Raw genomic sequence first — 12,502 nt, 5'->3', positions numbered from 1 at the left:
TCGTCTGTTTCTCGACCAGAGAAGCCGGGCATGAAAAAAGAAGAAGAAAGAAAAGGGAAAGAAACGAAAGGAAGAAAATAAGTGGGGAAACGGACGAGAGGCAGGTCGCGGATATTTTTCAAACGGGCATCATCTACCACTTTGAGGCTCGTATCTTTTTCATACGTTCATTTGTAAACATATATGTACGTACATACATCCATAATGACGAACAGCGCGTACAATCTGTAGACATACATATGCAAATAGAGATTGTTCATCCGGGTGCCCGCGCGGCCGCACGCGCTTGTACGCCCCATCCATATGGAAAAACATTGCAAGTTTAGATTGATGAGTATTTCGTTCGTTTGTCAGTCGAGTATCGAAACTCGTATAGATTGCGTTACAAACAGATATAGTTCAAGAGGGAAGAAACGAAAGTTGTAACATATAAGTTATAAAATCTCGCTAACGAGGATGATCTAGCGTGCGTGATCCAGCGTGAGAGATCTCTGACCTTGAATGGATTTTAGAAATATCTAAATATCGTGAACGTTGGGAAAGCAGGATCAGCGATACGAAACAAATCTGACGTTTGGTTAATTTACGGTGTATGGCGTATGCACGAACTCCGTTTGGTAGGTGAGTCGAAATAAAGGATAACTCGAACGTTATAGATCAGGAACAGATTTGTATCGTTCAGGAAACTAAATGGAACTAAGTGGCTGCGTTTGACAATCCTACGATCGTTGTTAACAGGCAAAAGTGCTTTCGACTGTTGATTTAGTTGACAAACTTTATGCGATGTTGCTCGATACGAAGGTAGGATAGAGGAGAAGTGAAAGCGCATTGAAGTTTCTAGCAAAGTTTAACTTATAGCAGAGTCGCGAAGTTCGTAGAGTTGATTGGATAGCATGTAGCTACGTTAAGACGAATTACATGGCAATCTTGTTATATTAAAATTCCAGAAATTACGTTTCGCTTAGAAACGAGTTATTTTGGTAGTATTGCAAACAATGCAATATGGACCGACATTTTTCATAGAAAGTTCTATAGGATTGGTTAGAATTCGGATATTTTCCGTGAAAGCCGCTTCCACCATATACAAACCGATGTTTTTTCTTTTTTTTTTTTTCTTTTTTCGAGAAAAATAGAAGTTTGCGTGATACCAGCGTAAAAGGCGTACGAATTAAAAATCGTAATGCAATCTACTGGAAACACTAACTGGCACGAGTTCTCTATTTTTCCTTTTCGAAGCTATAGCAGTTATGCCGCGAACAAAGATCGACGAAATTTTATTTCGAAACCCCGTGTTGTTTGTACTGTTCTCCATATTCATTCGGCATTTTGATAACTCTATCAAACTTTATGTTTACAGTTAATTTATGTATTGATATTCGTATTTAATGACCAAGTTTTTGTAAATTGTTAGAATTCGAGTCGCCGTATTTATTTCGTTCACTTTTCCAGGGAAATTCCTTACTCCGAAACTTGGTTGATTGCGTAAAACATCGTGTAACGTGTAACTGCAAACAGTACTTTACCATTTCATGGCCGAAAACCGGGCTAAACCAGTTCTCGCTTAGTTACATTCCGATATCGTTAACATCGTCAAATTTCCATCATTCCCTGGTTAATTCACGTTTTGAACGAAAACATCGGTTCACTTATACTGAGCAAACATGTTCGCTGTATATTCACAGAATACTTTAAACTGCGTTTAAGAAAGTAACTAACAAGTATAGTTGTTTAATCGTTTCTACGATGATAGAATAAATATTCATAACAAAGAGACAGTGATGGGATATATTCGTGCAATTGTCTTCAAATCACAACTTAGGAACAGTTTCCGATACTGATGCTTTTGAATATCATAATGGAAATTATATTGCTTGTTTTCCAAGCAATCAATCAAAACTGTCTTCCCTTTACCTTGTTAGGTGCGTTGCATATAGCCTATAAGAACTACTGTTCTTCATCAATCAAGCTTGTATTTGTCCCAATTAATCATACTAAAATACAACAACTTAATCCTCAATTTATTAACGGTAATAATCCCAAAGCTGAAATTCTGTCGCACTAATTACCATCGAACGCAAATCATAGCAACTTCAACTACGTTATCACTTTTTATATGCCGAATTTTGTACATTTTATGGGATTAACGAAACTGTTCTACTATTGTTAATTCTTTGAGTATAACGACTCATACGAGATATCACAAAGCCCCTCTTGGATATTTTTAGAATCGCTAACCGATAATTTCAGTGCAGATCGGCCGATGAACGATGCGGTTATCGTAACTGGTAGTCCTCAAACACACGGTTTCTCTAAGTACCTCTTACCTAGATCTTCGTCCGATCGAGCATTGATCGATGAAGGGACAGAAGCACCTGCATCCTTTGACGAAGCGAATCAGTGATCCGCTTAGTCTCAAGTAGTTCATCTTCGAGAACATACTTGCTCGACGGCTACAGGGACCGAATGGTTCGACTTGTTGCCAGTTCACCAGATGAATTATTGAATTGAAAATTTTGCTGACCGGTGATCAAAGGTTTTTCACTCGTATTCGATAGAAAGGATCGATAGTATGCGAGCTAGAAAATCCTCGATTGTTTACCGACACGAGTTTCGTTTTCCTTACCATAAAACATTTTATCATCGCGACAGGATCGACGTATTGTTGTTGGTGCGAGTGGTACACCGTATAGCAAACGACATAGCTTAATTCCATTGAAAAGTATATCCATGTTCACCACACCGTATAGAATATTGAAAAGTTAGATATTCGAAAAGAGAGAGAGAGAGAGAGAGAGAGAGAGAGAGAAAACAGAATGGATGAACGAAATTACGATGTCGATGTTAATCCAGATTCCTTAATGCGTTCGTAGTAGATAGCCCGTCTTGATGCGAATAATATGGAGAGTTACCGGGATAATACATATTCACGTATTAGAATAACAAAGTAGGACGAACGAATATCACGCGACAGAGCTCATGTAAATACTCGTGCGAAATAACAAAAATAGTGTGAAAAAACAAAACTACATCATGATGTATTGCTGAAAGTAACGTAACAGGAAAGTAACGTCCCAAACGAAATGAGCTATTTTACAAAAATAAACGGTATAAATAAACGATATCTTCTTGTGAAATAATAACTTTTCACCGGTTTAAGAGCTACAGAAATTATTGCTTCTAAACTTAGTTGAATTTAAGCGATTAATTTTGTAGCTGGAGTCATAATTTTCAAAGTATACGCTTCCACTGTATGAAAGGAGAAAAAAAATTCTCAACATCCGTGAATGAAATTTTGCTAAAACAACATCGATGTCGCCTTGATACGCTTTGTCTATTGTGTTCCTTTGCTACTCCGAAGCAGCAAGCCGAGAATTGTAACCCGCATAACGAAACCCTTTAACCCAGCCTCAAACGAGCCGTAGATCTATCGTGCTCCGTTTGCCTGCAGGATCCACTTAGCACAGTGGAAGACGGGGGTGAAGTGAATGAAATCGAATTGTCATTGCACGGTCAAACAGACGTCTGCATCTATCCTGCATGAAGGACTTCGTTTCCCTTTGATAGGAAAGTAGTTCAAGAACCGTACGAATCAGACTTTCAGCAACCAAGGACTTCTGAATCTCCTGAACTAGTTCGTGAGCGGTTGGCAAATACGTATGATTATCTTAAAAATAGTCTATTAGATTTGCATATATAAAAGCAAATTAACTTATTACGGTATCTCGTTTTCTATAATTAATAAGAAAATTATATAACTTACTAATTCTTTAGGATGTGCTAGCGAAATACGATATTTCGTGGATGTATTCCATGGAAGCAAAGCAAATGTATTAAATACGATTAAGTTGATCTTTATTTTATTAATTTACACGTAACGTTTGCGGAAATAGTAAAGCCAGATTTATTTGTGTTACGAAACTAATACTTGATATATATATATATCATTAATTCAATTTCGATTTATTGAAATTTACGTATATAATAACCGGATATATATAGCCAACGATCGGAATCGAAAGTGGCCATATGTTCGCAGAGATGATTTTCCAGAAATTGGATCAAATTATCCCACTCGTACTCTCTCTCTCTCTCTCTCTCTCTCTCTCTCTCTCTCTCTCTCTCTATGATGCTTTACCGTACGAGGGAGGCAGAATATGTAGGGTATAATACGATACTGTAGAATTAGGTCATTTCTCTCTCTCTCTTTTTTCTATCTCACTCCTAATCATATATTAGATCAAATAATCAAATATATTTATGTTTGATATTACTTTGATCGCACGAATCTCAATGATCCGACTAAGGCAATCTCGTACCTATAATACGAAATAAAGAAATTATATTTCTTTTATTGTTAGAATTTAATCTTAAAATTAAGATAAATTATCTGTGGAAGACACAATGCTTATGTTGAAATAATATTAGGTGATATTTACTAAACAAATTTACAGAACCAGATGTATTTAAAATATAAGTGAGTCGATAGTTGGCCGTTACTCTCAGACTGACTGTAGATAGTGACCCATGGTCCCTTAAAGATTTTGAGCCCCACTCTCTATACAGTAGTGAGTATGACCTGTGAGAGTGTCCTGTTCAAATACCTGTGTAGCTGTGTAGGTAGTTTATTCTAATACCGGGTAGAATTAAATCGATGCGGGTCGTAAATGACGCCTAGATCTGTCTCAAGTTGCAGGAATTGATGTGGATAACTCCTGGCCATAAATCCGGATGCTACATCATTTATGAAGATTCTCGGTCGATCAATGTATGACTCGAAGTCACGTCGAAATTTTATTTCTATCAATGCTTTTGGATTTATCTACGTGATTTTTCTGTATTTTCCGAGAAAATATTCCTTTATCGTGGCTATCAGTTTACTTTGATCCAATAACATCTTGCGTTCCGTAGTCTCCTGATGTTTTGCCACGACTGATTGTACAGGATCTAGTCCAACATGTCTGTTATATTCCTCTGGTCGTTTGTTTCTTCTATTTCTTCCAGCTTCCTCGATATATGTGCTGTATATGTATTTCTCGCCGATGGTTCGGAAAGTATATAACCATACCATGCTCCAGCGGGAAGGTATATATTTATGAGGGTGTTTTAACGGTGCGTGAACTGCAATTTGGTAGACAAGGTGCAAAAAAGGAGCAGACCTCGTAAATGTGTAACTCGATTCGAAAAATGTTCGTATGTTTTAAAAGATTACGAGAGAAAGAGAAAGAAGGAAAAGAAAGAAAAAAAAAGAGAGAAAGAAAAGGAAGGAAAAACAAACAAACACGAGTGGGACAAAGGTGATAAGGATTTTTCAACTGTTTTTACTCTGTCATTTCGTCTAATTAAAGATATTCTGCTAGATTCTCGATTTTATATGCTATAACAGTTTGCTATCTGGTTGTTAATAATGTAGTAATCGATACTCTATGCCTTTATGCAAATTCCGTCAAAGTTGTGATATAATAATTACGTTGGTAATTACAGTACTAATTACAGTGTTGGCTTAACGACTACGATAGAAATAAGATATATAGGAAACAAGTGGCGTTAATTGTAATTTAATCTGATAACATATTAATATAGAGCTCTACATGAAAATTATACCCAAATCGTGCAATTTAAGAAAATTGAACTGCCACCGTCTGATTTACAGTAACCAGTGCAGCAATCGATATTTACTTGATAACGGATGATATGGTTGTCGATTGGTACAGTAGGTGTAATATCTCACTTTACTTTGAACATGCGCTGACGTCGATATTAATATAATAATATATATTGGTACTGCGTCAATGTCGGGAATATTGATTCCAACACGAAATGTTTCTCCAAGATTTATTAACGACTTAGTATAACTGTTTATTATACTTCATAGAATATGGTAGTTTTTTTTTCTTTTTGAGGTTCAATGAAACAAATTTCTTATATTTCCAAAAAGAATCTACGATGCGTAAAATTGATATTATTTTTACACTACATTTATTTGGAAATTACGTTTTAAAAATTTTAATTAACTCAAGTAATGTTTGTCTGAAAGTATCCTCGGCGTAATTCATATAGCGAAAGCCACGGACAGACGGTAGATCTTGTCACGCTGCTTGCGAAACACGTCTGACAATAAACTGCTGTTTCCGTCTGTTTTCTTACGTCTTCGTCTCTTCCATGTTTCTCAACCGTTCGTACGATCCAATTATACTTTTTCCCCCGAGTATCTTCTAACGTATGCTCGGATTAATATTACAAAACTTTTCAGTAGTTCCATTAAATCTGTTTAAAGTCGTTGGCCAACGTTCACTCTATTACGAGACGAAAGAAAATTTTCTTTTTAATACAAGGCAATGATATGGTAATGTAATTACATTTAGCTTTCAATTACATGTAGCTTTCAATTACGTCGATACACATATGGAAAGTCCTTAGAATTCAGTGAAATAAAACTTCACTCTCGTCAATTCTGTTATATCATTGTGACAGATATAATTTATTATCAATTACAAAAACATACATATTTTAATTATATATGATCATTATTTGTACTTTTACGTAATTTATCAAAAGTAGCAACTAACCGTAAGATATTAAACGGATTGCGTACAAATATTAATTACGTTTACAAATCATAATACATCGATATTCTTCGTAATTCATATGTAGATTATGCTCGGCTGAACGATGATGGTAAGAAATTAATAGAAAGATAAAGACGTTTCCGCGTTAAATTTTGAAATGTAAGTGCCCCGGAAATGTTTGCCTACGCTTCCTCAAGTTCATAAAGGAATTTAATTTTTATCGCCAACATCCTCGTAGAGGTGTTCATCTTTATATAGCGCAAATGGTTGTTTACGACAAAACGCACGTCGGCATAAAACACCGAAGAACGAGTACACGCGGTAAAATAATAAAAATATATCGCCACGCATCCGTTTGCGACGTAAAACGCGCTTGTTTAAACGCCGACCGTAAAGTGACTTTTAATTTGTTTAAAAACGGAACGAATTTCTACGGGTCGTATCTCAGAAAGCGAGTTATTTACTGCATTCATTAAACTCCGTGAACAGCTGCAAATGAAGTAATGCGCGCACTTCGTTATCCGCCCCTTATATATCGGTCTAAGGACCGAGGTCTTCTTTAAACTTGTACAACGAAAATCTACGGCCGGCGCTAATTAAAATTATACCCTCGATATTCCCTCGCGAGATTGAATTTACATTTTCACGCGGTTCGTTGCTCAATCACGCCAACTTTCCGCCACGATCTTTTCATAAAAATTCGACGTACTAAAGAAATAGCTATGGAAAGTTTAATCCGCTTAACGTCCAGCAACCGAGAATCGAGTAAAATATCTACAAAATACTCTACACACGGTTTTTTACATACGTGTGTGTGCATAAACATATAAATCTGTAAATTTACGCCTCGCTTCAACTGAATCGCTCGATAACCGAATTGCTATTTTCCGCTTTTATTTTTCACTTGGTATTCGAGTGGTACATCGCCGAAGAACAGCAACCGCGTCAACATGGAAACGAGGGATGGTACCTGCTTCTTCTGGTGGAACGATTCCTTCTCCGGCTTGAACGATTGATACTCGATCGAAACACGTCGGACTACGGCAGTCATCATCCTTAATAGATCATGGGTTTTCCAGTTTTTATTCAGCTCTTGACAAAGAGCCTGTATGAACCAGGAACCATTTTCCGGATTTCGCCACGAGTAAAAACCTGAAATTCATAGAAGAACAGTTTTCTGATGAGAAACTCGCTCTAACTAGTTTCGCTTCTCTCTCTCTCTTTCTCTCTCTCTCTCTCTCTCTGTACGTATATTGTACATATGTACATGTTATAGGCAGATGCAAGTAGAAACGATCGCTTTGCGCGCTTCCAGGAAAATCATAGAGTTTGTCATAAATGAAACGTTCCCATCAGAGCTATCTCTCCGTAAAGAGACGCTGTGGGTTGGAGAAGTGACTTGCAAGAAATAGCGTTTCAATTCGAGTATACTATTAGGTTTGCTCGAGGAGAGCATTTATGCGGAATGTAGGATTCGGTGTTGTTGTATATCTTCGCGAATTGACTATAGTCTTTCGAATTACTTCTGCTAAACCGACCAACCATTAAGGCCGATCTTTAGCCACCGGTTACGCGGATGTGGTTTATGAAACCAACTAATGACCTCATCAAGGACCGTCCATCACCTAAGAATACGGCATCTTTATAAACGCAATCAGGCAACAAAAATAAGAGAGAGGACCGAGTAACCAACTGCTACTCCTACAAACTCGTTTAGAACTGTTTAATCCAGGAGTTTTGTTCATGGCTTTTTCGATTTCTTGCGCGTTCACGACTTGCTAAGAAGATAGTAGCATCGGAACGAGAGCGAATTATCGTTAGTAGCAGAAAGGAATATATGGAGTGTCGCAAATGTATGCAGCTATTTAAATAGTCGAATACAAGGCTGATAATATATGAGAGTGATATAACATCGTGCAACGTAGAGCATTTAAACGGGTAAAGATAATGATGTTTCATTTTATATCATATATAATGTTATTTGCATTATCGAAGTTTATGTTTATAAAATTTTTATAAAGATTTATGAACAAGTAACGCCAAAATCCAGTTTTTTCCAACTAACTCTGTGGATAGGATCCTTTTTCGTATACAGGCTCTAGCAAACGATCTCTTAGAAAAAATATTCTACCAAAAAATTTGGAGAAAAAAGATTTCCACCGCAACGCCTCCGTCCTATTAAATTCTTCCATTGCGTTCACTTGGAACGTACACGGAAGCCATTACGGCGGCAGCGTCAATTATGATGAACGAAGACTGAAAACGTTAGAGGCACGCGAAAGTTTCATCTTGCAGCTTATGATGGATCGAGCGTTAGATGAAAATATATTTTCTGCGGGGGCTCGAGTCGCAGCAGCAGGAAAATAATTGCGGTCTAACAATAGGCGGAAGCGGCAGAGACAAAGGGAAGGAAGGCGTTACCATCAGAACGCTAATGCAACGCGGAGAAGACGAGTACTGGTACCATTGTCGCGTTCCATAATCGTCATCGTTCGCAAGAAACATTTTCGTTATGAACGTGCCGAGACACTAGCCATTCGCGTTTCAATGTATAACTGATGTACTCTAGAACCTACGCTTGCCGTACATTGTTATCATATTGTTTAAGTGACAGTCGCACCGAGGATAGGAGCCACCAACGGTTTAAAGCAGATCTTTTCACGAGCAACGTGTTATTCGATGCTCACCATGTCTGAAGAGTTGAAATGGTAAACGATGTAAATGCATAAAGAAATAAAACGATTTTGTTAGTGGAGTGTACTATAAATTCTACGTGAAATATGACGAAAAGGATAGAAGTTTAACTTTCACGTATTATTTCATCGCAATATTATTAATAACAACCCCTTAAATACTTCGGTGACCGTAAGCCTAACTTTCAAACGATCAGTTCGGCTGTAGAAATCCATTTCAGTGAAGATAATCTGCGATAAATCCAATACCATTAGAGCATATCGCTTCTAAATCGCTAATCGCTAATAAATCGGCAATAAATCACTTGGAGACAAATCAATTTCTTAAAACGATCCTTCTCGAGACACGGAAGAATCGCAGCTGCAGGTCCAGTCGTGTCTCTTTACCATTCGACGAGAGAAGAAAAGAAAAAGTTCACGCGATGAGCTGAAGTAGAGAGCGTTCTTTAAAAGCAGCAGTCCTTCTGGAAGTTTTTTCGTCACCACGACGGATCGTCTCATCGCTATTCGCGGCACTTTTCGTTCGAGCATCTCGCCTCTCTGGCAGCCACTTTCTTCCCCGATATCGATCACGATAGGCGAGGAACGAAACGAATATTCTCTTAACGCAGCTGTTAGGCATGTGTACACGGTCTGACCATCACGCAAATCACGATAAAATAAACGAAGGCTTGCAAAAATCCGATAAGCGAGTGAACGTGCATGCCTCTCCATATATTGCATAGCGTTCGAGATATATCAGATAGGTTAAAATAAAAATGGTTTAAAATAGTCTGAAACGATGAAATAAATCATTGTTCCGAATAAAAAGATAAAAAATAAATTTTTAACTGTACCTCTAATTGACGATAAGGCTTATAATACTTGCAAAGAATGTTTGTTTCGTTTTTCTAAAGAATTCTAAAAGAATGTCCGAAAAACTCGCTTGTTATTTTTTATACTATTGGAAAAAATGTCAAAAAGTTTGACTTTTACAGGAGACAATACAATTTTAGTCTGATGAAAAAAAGGATCGTACTTGTGCAGTTGCCAGTCGTGTTTATGAAATATTCATTTAATAAAATCTTGTTTAAAATAAAAAATAAATATTGACTTAAAAATGTGCGATACACCTCTCTATAATTCAGTCACCTATTCCAAGAACGCTTTGCGCAACGTATCGAAAATTTTGAAGCATACATCTCCACGAAATCATATATTTATCGAATTTTATCAATATAGTACTATTAAATGACTGCATAATTGGTTTCGTTGGACGTGTTATTTTTTCAGGAAGCTCGTTCGCTTCGCTACTTCGATTGTAGAAGTTCTTAAAGCAATTATATTTGAAAAGGATCTCATTGCACAGTTAATATGAAAATCTTGGTAATTCTTTTATAACTGCGTATAAATTGGCAGATTTTCAACGTGACGTCATCGAAAAAGATATTTCACTGATAATTGTTTCGTTTCAGTAAATGTGAATTTAATTTTGCATTGTTCGATCGTACTTCAGTCACGATTGTACGAATCCGAGATCCAACCACTCGCATGGATACGATATTCCCTGTGCTATTGAACCGGACTTATATTACATGGAATACGATCGGTTGTAACGATGTAATTATGAAGCACGGTGGAGTCACCATTTATTATTTGATATTGCGGCCGATATCGATGCCGGTCGATTCACGAATAAACGCGCAACGCCGTTCGTGTAGCTCTACTTGTCCCGCAACGAAATCTGTAACGATTCCTGTTGTCGTCGGAATATATATAACAATGATTTACCACGCACCGAGCTATTTCAAAAGCAGCTGGACGCTTCTGTGCGAGAACATTTCCACGCGAACGTGCTGACACCGGCGTAAAATACATACAAAGCTGGAAAATGTTATACGCCAACAACGAGCCGCTCACTGCTCCGTGCTATGTGGCCACGCGTTTTCACCTCATTCAATATACACGGAACAATCACGGTTCTTTGTCACCAGAAACCATGAGAATGTTATCAAATAATTTTGTTAACAATCTGATTGGCCGTTATCCTGTTTGTAGCTCGAGAACATGCGTATTTAGTACCCGTATACATATAAATGGGTTCCTATGCAGGGACTGAGATTATTATTATTAAGAGACGTTATTTTAACTCGTGCAATATTTCCAGCGCCGTGTATTATTTTCACGAATATTTTATAGGACGGTTTGACGTGCATATCGAATCGGTGAATATAGATCTCTTTGGTACATTTTTGAATTATTTGTTCGGAAGAATTTTTTATCAGCATAGAACATTCTACTTTTCAAAAATATGTGATAAATTCATAAAGTCTGATTTTAAAGGTAGAAACACTAGGACATAATTAACGTTGCGATGATCAAACGTTAAACGTGTTTAACGTACAAAGACCAAATACACTAATTTTCGATCTGTTGTCCACGCGACTGTAGATGGTTGTACTACACGATGCTTTGTGACTAATTTTGACCATATCGTTGTCCGTTTTCTCGTCAATAGGATCCGTTTATTTAACACGTGACGCAAATCAACCGCGGTTAACGATCCAAAATGACGCGCAACTCAATATTTTACTCTGTCAATTCGATGACGCGGTCGAGGAGATCGATGTTCGGCCGGTGACGCGAGTCAATGATATCTGTGCCAGCCTGGTCGGAACAATAAATCTGTCGTATCGCTGCCGTCCACGAACAATCGCGACAATATCGCTTCTGTTATGGATCGTTGCCTCTCTCCTCCTTTATCGAAGAAACTGTCTGAACTATAACGGAACATCGTGACGTAAAGTTCTCGACTTTCGCCGGGGGACAAAATTTTAATCGCGCCGCCTATTCAATTACACACTCCCATAGCGATAATTAGCCGACATTGTCGAACGTTGAGCTTTCAATTAAATTCCACGCAACAAATTTTCCGGTTTAATTAAATTATGTTCTCCGCACCTAGTTATCCACCGCTATTCGCTCGCTTTTTTCGATCATTAATTAAAGGTCCTTTACGATTCAGTCTTTTGAACGAAAACGTTCTGCCGAACGAACCATTTCAAATGCACCGCTTAAGTCAAGCGATTAGTTATTCCGCCGCGTAAGAGGTTGAGTATTTATTTAATGTATTTGCGACTATAATAGCGACGTTAAGCTTTAGTATACTCGTAGCTATTGTTGGAAATAGTGAAGCAATCTCGTAGTCTTTGTTTCGGCATTTTAGGATTCTTTGGAATTTTACTTTGAGGGGAAGCGCTTCAA

The 12,502-nt window shown here is 37.5% G+C and overlaps 2 protein-coding genes across 3 annotated transcripts in view; one reads left to right on the top strand and one right to left on the bottom strand.

Moving 5' to 3' along the window:
* Window positions 1-12,502, top strand: part of LOC126920909 (alkaline phosphatase-like) — a 248,005-nt gene that overhangs the window by 123,356 nt on the left and 112,147 nt on the right. The window lies entirely within an intron of this gene.
* LOC126920924 (caspase-like) overlaps window positions 6,450-12,502 on the bottom strand; it is a 35,494-nt gene continuing 29,441 nt past the window's right edge. The window contains exon 5 of the mRNA XM_050731934.1: window positions 6,450-7,718. Coding sequence (XP_050587891.1) covers window positions 7,447-7,718 — 272 coding nt within the window. The 3' untranslated portion in view covers window positions 6,450-7,446. The remainder of the gene's footprint in view (window positions 7,719-12,502) is intronic.

This window comes from Bombus affinis, chromosome 10 (assembly GCF_024516045.1).
Source record: "Bombus affinis isolate iyBomAffi1 chromosome 10, iyBomAffi1.2, whole genome shotgun sequence".
Taxonomy (NCBI): Eukaryota; Metazoa; Arthropoda; class Insecta; order Hymenoptera; family Apidae; genus Bombus; species Bombus affinis.
This window is presented reverse-complemented; position numbering and strand designations above follow the sequence as displayed.